The sequence below is a fragment of the Polypterus senegalus genome, chromosome 11 (genome assembly GCF_016835505.1).
Source record: "Polypterus senegalus isolate Bchr_013 chromosome 11, ASM1683550v1, whole genome shotgun sequence".
Lineage (NCBI taxonomy): Eukaryota > Metazoa > Chordata > Cladistia > Polypteriformes > Polypteridae > Polypterus > Polypterus senegalus.
The window spans coordinates 163,760,194-163,775,505 of record NC_053164.1 but is presented as its reverse complement, the minus strand read 5'-3'; the positions used below and the strand labels follow the sequence as shown (position 1 = coordinate 163,775,505).

At 38.0% G+C, this 15,312-nt stretch overlaps 1 protein-coding gene across 4 annotated transcripts in view; it reads right to left on the bottom strand.

Annotated features, from left to right (window-relative positions):
- Positions 1-15,312, bottom strand: part of prr5b (proline rich 5b (renal)) — a 145,654-nt gene that overhangs the window by 88,040 nt on the left and 42,302 nt on the right. For 2 of the 4 annotated variants that reach the window (XM_039770001.1, XM_039770002.1), the window contains exons 2-3: positions 12,113-12,226; positions 11,581-11,619 (exon numbers count right to left, since the gene is read on the bottom strand). The exons of 1 other annotated variant lie outside the window; for it this stretch is intronic. In XM_039770001.1, the coding sequence (XP_039625935.1) occupies positions 11,581-11,619; positions 12,113-12,216 (143 nt within the window). In that variant the 5' untranslated portion in view covers positions 12,217-12,226. Of the gene's footprint in view, positions 1-11,580; positions 11,620-12,112; positions 12,227-15,312 lie in introns of those variants that run through there. One more of the 4 variants, XM_039770003.1, reaches the window with a different exon arrangement.

Below are 15,312 nucleotides of genomic sequence, written 5' to 3'. Positions count from 1 at the left end.
ACATATTAAGTCAATAATTATCCACACTTTGTGGTGTGTATATGGTGGTCACAACAGTAAGGTTTCGACCTTGATCAATCAGTTTTTCTTCTTGTTTTATAAAAGGAAACATTGCCTCTTCACTCTCTGTTTGCAAACTGACCACTGCTTGATGGGCTTATTTGGTGTAAATGGAAGGTGGAGCAGAATGTCAGCAATGTTGAAACTTTACCATTGTAACCACAAACCTGTGTGTTGGGAATCTCTGCAGCAAACACAAGCAAAATGGTCAGAAATGTGGATAATTTTTGACTTACCCTTGTATATTTATAATTCCCCTTATTGATTGATTCACCGTGAATATTTACTGTACCCAGACAATGCTTGAATTTCACTGTGTGATTACAGGATCTGTGCCTGTTATTAAAACAATCCAGAACGGTTTAACTTCATAAGGCTGTAAAAAAGGAGTGTCAAATTCAAGGCCTGTTGGCAGGATCAGACCCTTGAACCTTTTCAAAGTGGCGTGCTTCATTGGTATTCAAAATATGTTACATACGACTCGCAATGAGCTTTAGCTTTCTTAAATACCTCTTAATGAGTGTTTCATATATGGAGTGTATCCATATCTGCCATTAAAACATAAATCCAATATCCATTCATGTTTATCTGCTCAGCATAGCACACCACAGCTATTAACCTGTGGGTAGAATGGAAATTGACCCAATAAGAAAAAGTAAAAGGGTGGCAGGCCACACTGCCATAAAGATCTTCAGCGTTTCAGCATGATGCCAAAAATGTGACATCATGAAGCAGATGGTAGCTGCTGCCACTCTGGTCACTTTTTAAAGCTGCATAGTTGCCACATTTCCACAGCTTACCTGACTGCAGCCACTGACATACAAGCTTACAGTGAAGTCTGGAAATAGTCAGACCCCTTTACTTTTTGCACACTTTACTGTGTTGTAGATTCATTTGCCTTTTTGCATATCAATCTACACTCAATGACCAATGACGACAAAGGTAAAGGTTTGCAAATACTGTATATTAAAAATCAAAAACTGAAATCTGTCATTCACATAATTATTCAGAAATGTAATTCAGTACCTTGAAGAATCCCCTTGGCTATTCTTTTGCCAGGAGTAAAATATTTTTTGCACCAACTTTCAGGGTTTTATCCTCCATCTTCGATAATCCAGAAGTGCCAGTGCTGACCTTCCAGTGAATTTCCCTAGTGACATCGTAGCAATTACTCAATACATGGCAGCACAAATAAAATGGCGGAAAAAAAAGTTGTGAAAATATTTTTGCTATGCCAAGTCCATTTTTATTCCAAAAATGATTTCTAAATCTGAATTCTGCATGGCGGCAAAACCCAAAACAGGTATAAAAAGAATACTAAAAACAAAAAAAGCAGAAAGATTACAAAAAAAAATGTGTTATGAGCCTGAGATTTCTGAAGCACACCAAGTTCCGAAAATGCTCAAAGTGACCACTAGAGAGGGAAAATCACCACCAAAACCCCAGCTTGTAATAAAATGGGCCACTCTATACGTCATTTTAATTTTCTATTTAAATAGTTTAACATATTCAGATATATTGTAGGGCGGCAAATTGAAGCCCCGCCCCGCCTCGAGCAGCATGAACTCGAGCTACACCACTGTATACAACCTTTATGGTTTTGGGTTTTGGGAGGAAAACTGAAGTTTTTAAAGGAACCTCAACCAAAGCAGTCCCAGCTACAACCACTAAATATAAACACAAACTAACTAGCTAGTCTACAACAGTGACAAAATAAGTTGTTCTATGTGTTCATTTAAAAATAAAATGTATTTAATTAAAATTCCAACACTTCCACATTGGCCAGAACTTAGTTCATAAGGCTCTGTAGTGTGAGGCAAATCTCTCCAATTATAGCACTGCCAAACCAATATGCTTTATTTAATAAAATGAATCAGCAAACACCAAATTAGTGTCAATCACTGAGTTTTTGAAGCCAAAGTATTGATTATTAGTATAGCAACTAAAGTGTGATGAATGTAGTGAAAGCACATACAAGACATATTTGAAAGGCACAAGAGCTAATGGGCTAAAGTCTCCAGTTAGAAGTAATTACTACAGTTATGGTCAGTCCAATTAATTGCCAATTAAAGATTAGTACACAGACACAAGTCTGATTATTTACAGTGCATCCGGAAAGTATTCACAGCACATCACTTTTTCCACATTTTATGTTACAGCCTTATTCCAAAATGGATTAAATTCATTTTTTTCCTCAGAATTCTACACACAACACCCCATAATGACAACGTGAAAAAAGTTTACTTGAGGTTTTTGCAAATTTATAAAAAAAAACAAACTGAGAAATCACATGTACATAAGTATTCACAGCCTTTGCTCAATACTTTGTCAATGCACCTATGACAGCAATTACAGCCTCAAGTCTTTTTGAATATGATGCCACAAGCTTGGCACACCTATCCTTGGCCAGTTTCGTCCATTCCTCTTTGCAACACCTCTCAAGCTCCATCAGCTTGGATGGGAAGCGTCAGTGCACAGCCATTTGAAGATCTCTCCAGAGATGTTCAATCGGATTCAAGTCTGGGCTCTGGCTGGGCCACTCAAGGACATTCACAGTTGTCCTGAATCCACTCCTTTGATTTCTTGGCTGTGTGCTTAGGGTCGTTGTCCTGCTGAAAGATTACCCGTCGCCCCAGTCTGAGGTCAAGAGCGCTCTGGAGCAGGTTTTCATCCAGGATGTCTCTGTACATTGCTGCAGTCATCTTTCCTTTCATCCTGACTAGTCTCCCAGTTCCTGCCGCTGAAAAACATCTCCACAGCATGATGCTGCCACCACCATGCTTCACTGTAGGGATGGTATTGTCCTGGTGATGAGTGGTGCCTGGTTTCCTCCAAACGTGACGCCTGGCATTCACACCAAAAAGTTCAATCTTTGTCTCATCAGACCAGAGAATTTTGTTTCTCATGGTCTGAGAGTCTTTCAGGTGCATTTTGGCAAACTCCAGGCGGGCTGCCATGTGCCTTTTACTAAGGAGTGGCTTCCATCTGGCCTCTCTACCATACAGGCCTGATTGGTGGATTGTTTCAGAGATGGTTGTCCTTCTGGAAAGTTCTCCTCTCTCCACAGAGGACCTTTGGAGCTCTGACAGAGTGACCATCGGGTTCTTGGTCACCTCCCTGACTAAGGCCCTTCTCCCCCAATCGATCAGTTTAAATGGTCGGCCAGCTCTAGGAAGAGTCCTGGTGGTTTCGAACTTCTTCCACTTACGGATAATGGAGGCCACTGTGCTCATTGGGACCTTCAAAGCAGCAGACATTTTTCCATAACCCCAGATTTGTGCCTCGAGCCAATCCTATCTTGGAGGTCTACAGACAATTCCTTTGAATTCATGCTTGGCTTGTGCTCTGACATGAACTGTCAACTGTGGGACCTTATATAGACAGGTGTGTGCCTTTCCAAATCATGTCCAATCAACTGAATTTACCACAGGTGGACTCCAATTAAGCTGCAGAAACATCTCAAGGAATTCAGGGGAAACAGGATGCACCTGAGCTCAATTTTGAGCTTCATGGCGAAGGCTGTGAATACTTATGTACATGTGCTTTCTTAATTTTTTTATTTTTAATAAATTTGCAAAACACCTCAAGTAAACTTTTTTTCATGTTGTCATTATGGGGTGTTGTATGTAGAATTCTGAGGAAAAAAATGAATTTAATCCATTTTGGAATAAGGCTGTAACATAACAAAATGTGGAAAAAGTGATGCGCTGTGAATACTTTCCGGATGCACTGTATTTAAGATATTTTGAGAAACACAGGCAATTTTGTAGACATTCTGAAATAAAAAATCTTTAGTTGACAAGCTGGTTTTCACAAAAATAGCCTTAAAACTTGGATAAATACAGAAAGAGGAGAACAGATTTGAAAAATTAAGCTTTGAGAGTTAGTGATATTTGTGTTTTAATCAATTTAAATTTCTCCATCAAATATTATAAGTGAAATTCAAGTCCTGCTAGCATCTCTGAGTTTCTGAATAAATTCAAGAAAGTGAGAGATAGTATGGCAACACCTGTTGAAGACTGACACTTTTCTTCTTATATAATACGCTACCATGGCTGTTCGTTTGTCTGTCCAAGATTTTAAATCACCTCTAGCTCACAAACCGTTTGAACTATTCACCTGAAATTTGGTACAGATATACTATGTGACGTCTACTATCCACTTTCAGGTGATGATTTTTATTACTCTTTTTATTTTTATTTTATTGTAGAATCAACTCTCTGCAGCGGCCAGCAGGGCGGCGGCATGGCACATGTGTACGGGTGGTGTTCTCATCCCTACCTCCTTTGCTGTCACTTCCCCTACCTCTTCATATCTTAAATCAGGGGTCCCCAACCCCCGGTCCGCAGCCCACTACCAAAAAGGCTGCCTCCTTCACTGAGGACACTTTTCAGAACGCTAGATGGGCGGGGTTCTGCAGTGGCACAGAGAGGGGAGAGAGACCGAAGTGAGAGAGTATTACAACAAAGTATTTTTATGTTTCTGACAGTTTCCCCATATGAAATGAGTCTATAGAAATCTCGTTACTACGAAGTACATTCAGCAGCAGATACTTTCATTACAACGAAGTGACCTTGAAATGCTTGAATGAATTATCCACAGAGCAGTTAGTTCTGTGGTCACAGCTCAGTTGTGCACATTTACACAATAATCCCGAAACAGAAACATTGTAAAAAAAATTTCTTTCTTCGAACTTTCCTCATACTGTACTGTTTTTATTCTGTTTTTGTTTGCTGTGGTTTTCAGTGATACCTTTTGCTTATTGCTCATCAACATTTGAAAAACATCCATTGGAATTTAACTCATTGTCATCCTTCTATAGAAACGGCAGGCAATAAAAAACAATAACAGTGTTAATTTTTGTGATGTGCAATCTGTTGGAATGACAAATGCAATGCATATGTCTTTGTTATATGCAAAAAAGAAGAAAAATCTCGGGTTGCAAACGTATGCGAAGTGCTGCATTTGAAGATGGCGAAAAAGCTGTTTTTATGTGGTTCAGTGATGCTCCTTCAAGAAAAATTCCTATTAATGCGGTACTCATTCAAGAAAATTTTTGGTTTTGAAACTCTCTTGGGACCTCTGTCAACGGGACAACAAGTTGTGAGCCTGCTGTTTCCCTGCCCCAGCAATGGACAAACAATCTAACACAGATGCTGCAATCGCACTTCGGGATGCACTTCAGTACGACATTCCCATTGGGTGGGGGGGGGATCCCAAAAGTGTTCAGAAACCTCACAATACGAAGAAGAGGATTATTTTGATAACTGTGTTGCCCACAACATACTTCCACATTCAGATAATGTTCGCGTTGAATTCCTCCCGCCCAAATGCACAGCAGTGCTTCAGCCATTGGGTTTGGGCATCATTCGCACCCTGAAAGTGTATTATCGCAAGGAAATGCTGAGAAAAATTCTCATCAGCATAACTTGTAGGCAGGAGGAGATTAAAATTAACACGAAAGAAACTATTGAAGCTGCTTCCATTTCCAGCATCCTATCTTTGTGAGGCAGCGTTTTCTGCATTGACAGCAACCAAAACAAGATTACGGAGTAAACTGAACATAAGCAACACACTTCGCGTGTCACTGTCTTCCATCATCTCCAGATGGGATCTTCTGGTTGCAGGAAAACAAGTTCAGGGCTCCCACTGATTCTGCATTATGGTAAGCTGTATAATTTCTATTACGATATAATAACTTAATAATAATAGAAATGTAATGTAAATTGTGTATAAAACTCCCCTACGAACCTGCCCCTAAAAATCCTCCTAGGGGTTCCGGGAAAAATTTGCTTCTAGTAAAGCAGTCCTTGGTGTCAAAAAGAATGGGGACCACTGTCTTAAATCATGAGGCTGATTGAAGCCTTAAGTGCCAGCGTAAGTGAATCAGTTTTAACGGAAAAATTATGCCGACGGAAGAAGAGAAGAAGCGGGCCGCTAGTGTGGAGAAAAGAAGAGCAGCTCACGAAGCAGCAAGCGCATCAACCTTTGAACAAACGAATGCTAACGTACAGAGAAAGAGGATGGAAACTATAAGTCAAGTGTATTCACTGCATGTTATCGTACAGTACGCCGTTACTGGTAATAAAATATTTGTGGATTATAAATGGATGCTTATACTCAAATATTGGGATGGACCAAAGATTCTGCCCACTATGTCAGGCATCTGGTTGATGGCTCTATCCTGGAAATTGGCTCCTAGGTTCATTTGCCCTCTAGTTAGTTACTTGTAAATTGACACTGCCAGCTCACTATATCCTTTCTTGCATGTATCCCAGTTAAGCCTGTGTGTGTGCATTCATGTCCTTATGCTTCATTGACTACTGCAACCAATCCTGTAATAACTGTCAGAGAACCAGAATATGAAATACTAAGAATGATTGATTCATGTGGTATGAGTTTTCATGTCCAGTAGAAAAGATAACTCATTTCAGATCTTTTTGCACTTTCACTGTTATCTTACGAAGAACAATATTTAAGTGAAAATGCAAATAATTTTCAGGAATAATAAATAAAAATAAAAATATCTTGGTTGCATAAATGTATACTGCTCTTTACTGTGGGGGATGGGTAGTACTATAACTATGTTCAATAAAATCAACTTTTCCTGAAGAATTCCTCTGAAGGTTCCAAGGCTACACCATTCAGTTTTAACAGCAGAAGTTGCACAAAGACCTAAGTGTTGAAAGGTCTACAAAAAAAGGGATGTGACATATAGCATGATGCAAGACATCTCAGTTTGAAATGTCCAGTGAATGCAATTTTTTAATGTAAAAATGTTCTGTTCATGTGACCTGTTTTCCATTAATCTGTTGTGTTGGTAGTTCTGTTCTGGGATTAACCTAATAAACAAGGTCCTGGCATCCTGTTTGTCCACCATCTCAATGAACGCAATGGATATGCTAGTAGCATCATTCTTTTTAAAATATTAATGCTAAATAGACAACATGACACAAATAATTTCCATGGTATTAGGCATATTATTGGGATTAATAAAGTATCTATCTATCTATCTATCTATATTATAGAATACATTAAAGATCATCAGCAAGAAGTGGGAGAAATATAGCGCCATAAAAACATAGCAAAGATAAGAACATGCTTCTAAACTCTTTGTATTAGTCAAGTCAACCAAGAGGTCCACTGTAACCTTAAAGGAGCAGCAGGAGTTTATAGCAGTAACTGGTTGTGTAGTCAGGAGACATGATGGAAGCAATTTCTCACAACAAATAAAAAATAAGCTTGTATACATTTTGAACAAAGACATGTTTAGCTCACCAAACAAACCAGAAAAAAATGTCTTATGGTCTGATGAGAAATAGCTTTTTGGTCTTATTGCCTAAATACTACATTAAAGTCAAGCATGGTGGCAGCAGCATTATTCTATGAAGGCTACTCTTTTTTACTGGGTGCAGAGTTTTAAATTCAAATACACAGAAAATCTGTGGACTTGCCCATAAAAGGGATTTTGCTTTTTGCAGGCTGACTGTGTTTAAAATATTCTGTAAAGAAGAGTGGGATAAAATTGCAAATTGCAGATGTGCTAAGTTGATAGACACCTAGTAAAACAGACTTACTGCTATAATCTAACTAAAATGTAGCTAAAGGGTTGCACGCTTACCAAGGCACCACAAGGTACAGAGATAAGGACTGCATTATCACGGGTCCAGTGTCCTGGGTTCAAATCTCACGCCCTGTCACTACTGTGTGTAGTTTGAAAATGTGCTTACGTATGTGTGTGTGCACATGTGTGTACAAGTAGAGGAAACAAATGACTGATAGACTATCTAGGGCTGATTCCTACCCTGTGTTGTTACATTGCCACAATGGGCTCTAGTCCTGAACATCCCTGTACTGGTTTAAGTAGGTGTGAGAATGTTACAGTACAATATCTTATAAACTAAGTAAACTGATCTGGCATGATTTTTCCTGATGATCTGACAGGATTTGCCTTGATTTCAACTTTTAATAATAGCTAGCCGAAGCCCGCCGTAGCATACGCCGTTGTAAGAATAGGAACAGAAAACGGTGAGAAAGGAATTCAGAAATTCAGAAATAAATACTTCTTGAAAGACGCAGTTGTGAATTGGTGTTTTAGTGGTGACGACAGATAATGAGTCGAAAGATCTAACCCTAGAAAAAGCCACGTACAATTGACCATGGCTGAAGACTTGTTGTTAGAATTATTGTGAAGAGTAAACAGCATGTGGGTATGAGGAAGACCGCGCTTGTGAAATTCGATTATGTAAATATAATCAGTAACAACCTGAAAAAGATGTTGTTGTAGAATGTCTCTAAGTAATTCCTGCAGCTTAATCCAAAAGACTCGTACTACAATATCAGGTCTGTGCTCCAGTCTTTGGGTATCCAACAGTGCAAGTAGAATTTCCAGCCAAGCAGGATTACATATGAAAGTGATAAATAAATGAGGCTGTCCGAATTTACGTACTATGGCCATGGCATCCTGCTAGTTTTGTTGCATGTATCTTGGACTTCCTGGAAATGTGGACGGTAATATGATCATTTTGCCTACACGTACGTTGTTATTTTCAGCGTTTGCTTGCAGTGCGTCTGACAGTCCTTTGTATTGTTCCATGCACAAATCTTGTTGATTTAATCTGAGATAGTTGAGACGCACGCCCTCTGTTTTAACATACGCATCTACGATGTACTGTTGGAATAAATCGCAGCTGGAGTGCAAAATACTAAATCTATTCCTCATTGCTAATCTGTACGCGTAAAATTGGCATTGAGTAAGCCTTCTTTGCTTGGCGGTTCTTTTATCGGAAACATGTTGTAAATCTTTGTGCCAGCCAATGTCCAGGGAATAAGGGAATAAAAGTGGGTCAACCATAGGATCACAATTCATATTGAGTGTGGAAATCTGTTTACAGGAGTTGCCTATGGGACAGATGCAAATGTCCCTTTTGGAAGGCGGTTCGCCATCTTCTCTGATGAAAATCGATGCAACATTGGTGTGACATGTTGGGGAATTGTATCGTCGTAAATCCTGCCTAGGGTTTTCCTTGAAAAGCATTCGTACAGATGCTGTTGGAATGGATTGAGCGATTTCATGCATGTGTTTGTATGATTTAGCGAAGGGTTTGATGGTTCTGAGCGAGGAATTTGGCTGCAGAAGTAAATTTTCGCTGCATGTAGAGTTTGCTTTATTTTGTAAGTGTACTGCAGAAGGTTGGCGAGAAATGCCATGTCGGCTGCATGTGGGCGGGACCAGTTTTGAGGTGGAAGCAGGACGATGGTCCTAGCTTCCTAGCTCTGATGGTATGAATCAGGGTTTTGTAGACAAAGGTGTTCCCTGTTCCTGCAGGACCATCTAAGAAGAAGCATGTTTGTCACGGATGGGAATCGCTGTATGCAGCGTGTAAACATGTGTTTGGTGAGGTGTTGGGGGCAGGCAAATGAGCAGGCAGTGCGAATGCCTCGAGAGCGAGGGTGGACGCAGGATGAGAGTTAGAGTTGGTGGGCAGGGCTCTGTCATGCGTATCCCATGACACGGGAGGAGGGTTAGAGTTGGCAGGCGGAGCTCTGTCGTGCGTACCACATGGTCTTAGAGTTGGTGGGCGGGGCTCTTTGAGTTGGCGGGCGTGGCTCTGTCGTGCATATCCCATGGTCGGGCGACTAAGTCAATTATATATATAGATAATAATTCTTTACATTTATATAGCAGTATTCTCACTACTCAAAGTGCTCTCTATGCAGGTAGTGTTTGCATCTGTACATATTTCTTTGTATATATACTTAACAGTACATAAAAACTAAAATCGCATGATGGGATGGGGTCAACCTACACAATTTTATAAAACACTATGCTGTTCTATCACAAAATGAGACTACCGTTTTTATGCCTAACCCACAAGAAATTAATAGAAAGTTAATCAATGCTCAGGAAGGCCTCAATTTCCTCGAAAACACCACTATTGACTTTGTACAGGCAACGCTTGCACCTTTCACATCTAACTGCTGAACCTTTTGTTTACTCTAGTTCTTTTTCATCTTTTCTATAGGTGTAGAATTGACCAATGATATCATGAGAGGGTGCAAAGGGTAAAAAGACCAAAGTTGAGATTTTTACTGTTTTTGATTGATGGACAAGTACGAAACCTTATCAGAGAATACAAGTCAACAAGACTAGTATCCCCCGATCAATAAAAATAAAATTATTGGCTTTGAAAAGGTCTTTGATCTAAAGAGACAACAGTTTAATATATTTAATATGTGTTTTCCACTTTCTGCAAGAAACTATTACAGTTTACAAAAATTACAGTTTACCAATTTAAGCAATAGTTTAATATTAATTGACAATCAGGTAGCTGCTGGGTACTTTTAAAGCAGGGGCGGAGAACAGATATTACCTTACTGTTGTATGCACAACAACACAGCGGCTCCTGAAAGTGCCCAGAAAGGAAGATGGACTGGGAGTGCAAAACTAAAAGACTGCACATGTTTAACTGTAGAAGCCATAGATCAGTCTACATTTACGGTGCACTAACTTTTTAAGTCAGCTTAGGCTATGGTACCTGCCAAATTACGTAATTGATTGTAAAATTGAAAAAGTCATAACCAAATCAAGTATTAAGAGATTAATTAACACGTGTTCTGGAAATCTGTGACACCCATCAGCCCCAAAGTTGCAGCCTAATTTAAGCCAATATAAATTTTAATTATATTCAAATTGTATTATGTGTACCTGTGTATATGTATATACTATGACACTTCACACCTGCTCCTTGTGTAAAAAAAACTTGTAGCGCAAAGGAAGCCATTTGGAATAGATTGTGAACTTCAAATGCCTCAAAACCTGTTTTACTTACTTGTCAGAAAGAAGCCACATGTACATCACATAGAACATCCTAAATAAGAACCCCAGGTGTACATTGGAGCTTGCAAGAAAGAAGGGGGGATTCTGAATTGCAAAGCTTTCCCTACTACAAAGGTTTGAGCACAGATACAAATGCCAACCAAATACCAAGCTATAAGCAAATTTATTACTATACTAGCAGGGGTACCCTGTGCTGCCTGGGTTGGGACACTACCCGACAATGTCCCCAGTGTGGGCACTAACTAAATTTCATGATGAATACAATTTATACTGTTCACTGTACAAAGGAGAAATGTGTTTAAAATTGGTTCAACAATGTGTATCTGCATATCAGACAAAAACTTTCAAAGGTACCTGGCACTGCCTGGCATCAACTATATTTTGGAATGAAACATAACCCACAGCCTTTCCCTGTATAAAGCTGTGTAAAACTTGATGGACATAGGCTCAGTGTTGTGAATTTGCATAGTGGACAAATGCACACGAACACAAACATACATTTATCTTTATATATTAGATGTATTATTTTTTGCAATCGTTGGTTTACTTTTCAAGCAACTTATTTTTAAATGTACCATATTACTGCATTATGTGTTACAAGAATAAGCAGATTAGTAAATCTTTTGATGGACAACAATTAAATAGAGTAAATCATAGTAGATAACAAAAGTAATACATACCTTTCAATAGTTATTACAAGAGAATCAGAAAATTTGTAACTGTAATGTGTTGCAAGAGAACAACAAAATGAAAGCATTGGTATATTTTTATGGGTAAGTACAAAACATAAATACTACAAGGTTAGCCAAGAACAACCCATTTTACACAATAAAAATCCACCCGATTAAACACCACCTACTCTTGCAAAAACTGGCTACAGGCCTGATAATAAATGACATTTTTGTTTTTTACAATGAATTTTAGCATTAGTTACAGAATATTATTTGACATATACTATAATTTGTGGACTATTAAATGGCATTATCAATTAATAGTATTTTCATCTGAGGAGAAAGAACATTAATAGAATATTTATTTCATATTTCTCTGTGCACTAGAAAGACTACAGAACTACTGTATTTTTTAACTATTTTTATATACATTACTGTACTTGTTCACATTTCCTGAATATCATTTAATAGTATTAATACTAAAGTCACATTTTTCCTCAATCAGCCTCCATATAAATAGGATAAAACAAGCATTCTTTACCTGTTCCAGGTGGCGTTGGCCCCAGCACGCCTTTGCTGTGTCCCCCTTTCATCCAACGCTGCCTTCTCACTCTTGCCCAAGTCGCTGAGGCTGGGGGAACTCATTAACTTTCACCTGTGGAGAGTTCTCATAGTGAGAAACGGGGCACAAAACGTCTTTTTATTTAAAAGCTGCTGGACACAGCTTTCAGAAGGAAAAGGAAAAGTCCTTCAGGTTTACAGCTAATTAAAAAAAATGCCTGAAGTAAAAACAGTGAGGTCATGCATGGACTTTGGTTAATGTTTCGTTGATTTAAAGTAGCCGTCTTCTAAAGACATTATGTACTTTTGAAACAGCATTAAGTAAGCAGTTCCTGGAAAGAACATCCACAGACACCACTACAGTTTCAATCCTTTCATGATACACCATATTAAGGGCAGCAATGATCTGCTCTGTACTGTAGCTGATGCAGAATAAAAATATATTTTGTTTTAAAAATGACTCATCTAAATTAACAAAAAGGTGCATTTTTTTTACCAAGATTCTTGGTAAAAATAAATTAACCTGTTATATTCTGTGTACAGCAATGGTCAACACATTGGTTTTTAAAATTGCCACACTGAAGTTATGGTGTAGTTTTATGTAACAAAACGTGTTGAATGTATGATTTGTGCAATGCTCAATGGTATTTAGAAATACAGAATCAAGAATCTTTATAGCCATTTCCATTTTACACTGCACTGAAAATCTTACATGGTTTCTCGCAGTCAGAATAGCTGATTTATTCTACACATGCTATAGACATACAATTTTCCAAATAAACTGCATAGACAATTACTCAGACTTTTAGCATGTTATACAAAAGCTACTCTATACTTGTTAAAACTACACATAATACATACCAAAGCAACAAAACTGTATACTGATTTAAACATATACAAATATTTACAAAAGGTACACAAAATAGGGGCAAATCGCACATATTATCTCTGAAGGAAGTTATTACATGTTTAAAGACAATTATTGCACACAATACAGACAGACGGATTGACGGACCCAAAGTAAATAAGTCTATACTCATATAAGAACCTAAAAGTGAACTAAATGTTGCCAAGTTTCCTCTGTCATGGGTTTACATGTTCTGGCCATGTGTGTGGGTTTTCTCTAAGGACTTCTGTGTACCTCCAACAACCCACAGACATGATATCTAGTTGTTTGGTATGGTCTGGACCAGCATTATATTCAATAATGGTTCTTAACTTGCACTGGAATTAACTGCAGCTTCTTGCAACCCAAATAACAAAAAAGCAGATTTTAAAAACGGTTGAAAGAATACCGGTACCTAAAAATAAATTCAGGAAATAGCATTTCAGTGTAAGTGCACTTAGAGTGTTATATTCCGACCTATTTCATGGAGTTACCTCCAGATGCTTATGTTTCTATCCCAAAACTAGTTCTGTCAGCTAGTACTCTAAACTGGCAGTATTGGTGAGAAGCTGTCACCTTTCCAAGTCAATTATTATCACTGGATCTTCACCATTTACTGTTAAAACAATCCTATTTTCCATGTTAGTTATGCTGATCAGACCTATATTAAAAAGAAGAGAAAGAAAAGTTGATGGTACATTCCTAAAAATAAAGGTGCCAGTGTGGTTCAGAGCAATGCCATAGGGGATACCATTTTTGGTTACCAAAAGACCCATCCACATGAAGGTTCCAGAAAGAAGCTTTATTTATTTAGATCTGTAACAGGGTCCATACAGTAAATAACCATGAACAGTTGGTAATGGATTTTTGAAATACAAATAAATTCTGATTTTAAAAAGACTCCAGCTGCATACACTACAACAGGGTAAGTCCAGGTTTTCTTTATCTGTTAGTGTCCTACTAGGTAGCCTACCATACACTACTGTTCACATGCAAACAGCCCATCCCAGAATGAAATGGTGCTTTGTCAAACAATAGTTCTACAAAGAATCAAACAACCCAGTAAAGAACCAAATAATGCCATTAAAGAACAAAGGGTTTAATAGTGCAGAGGACCAAAGTGGGAATCAAATTCCCAAAAAAGAAAGGATAACCTGTAATTAAAGAGATGGCCATGAACCACAAGTGGTATAAATCCTGGCAAATATTTATTCAAAGTATTCATAGAGTAACTGCTGATATTGACCATTTTTTTACTGAAAAACAGAAGACACATAAATAGATTAAAGCTTTAGTTTCACAAATGGACCTTACATCATTGGAACATTAGAATAATCTAGACGAAAATTTGCCATTTAACACAACAAAGCTCGCTAGTCCTATCCACTTAATTCTTTCAAAATAATATCAAGTCTTGTTTTGAAAGTCGCTAAAATCCTACTGTCCACTACACTACTTGGTAGCTTATTCCATGTGTCTGTGGTTCTCTGTGTAAAGAATAACTTCCTAATGTTAATGTGAAATTTATCTTTAACAACTTTCCAACTGTGTCCCTGTGATATTTGTTGAACTCATTTTAAAATAAGTCTTGATCCACTGTACTAATTCCCTTCCCTTTTAAGCACTTCAATTGTGTCCCCATTTAATCTCTTTTTGCTTAAACTGAAAAGGCTCATCTCTTTTAATATTCCCTTGTAACTCATTTCCTATAGTCCTGGAATCAGCCTAGTCACTGTTCTCTGGACTTTTTCTAGCACTGCTATATCCTTTTTTTTAGCCTGGAGACCAAAACTGCAGACAGTACTCCAGATGAGGCCTCACCAATGCGTTATAAAGATTCAGAATAACAGAATATTAGGTTCTATAGCATGATGTGTAGAGTACGAGTCAAACATTCTGTTAGCCTTCTTAATGGCTTCTGAACACTGTCTGGAATTTCATAGTGATCGACTCCTAAATTCTTCTTGTAAGGCATTCTTTCAATTTTCAAACCTCCAATTGTGTACTCAAACCTAACAATTTCACTTCCTACATGTAATATTTTAAATTTAATTACATAAAATTTCATCTGCCACAAATCTGCCCAAGCCTGTATGCTGTCCAAGTCATTCTGTGATGAGTCAAAGGATTCTAGATTGTCTGCAAAACCACCTTGCTCAGTGTCATCTACAAGCTTAACTAACTTGTTACTTAGATAGATAGATAGATAGATAGATAGATAGATAGATAGATAGATAGATAGATAGATAGATAGATAGATAGATAGATAGATAGATAGATAGATAGATAGGAGT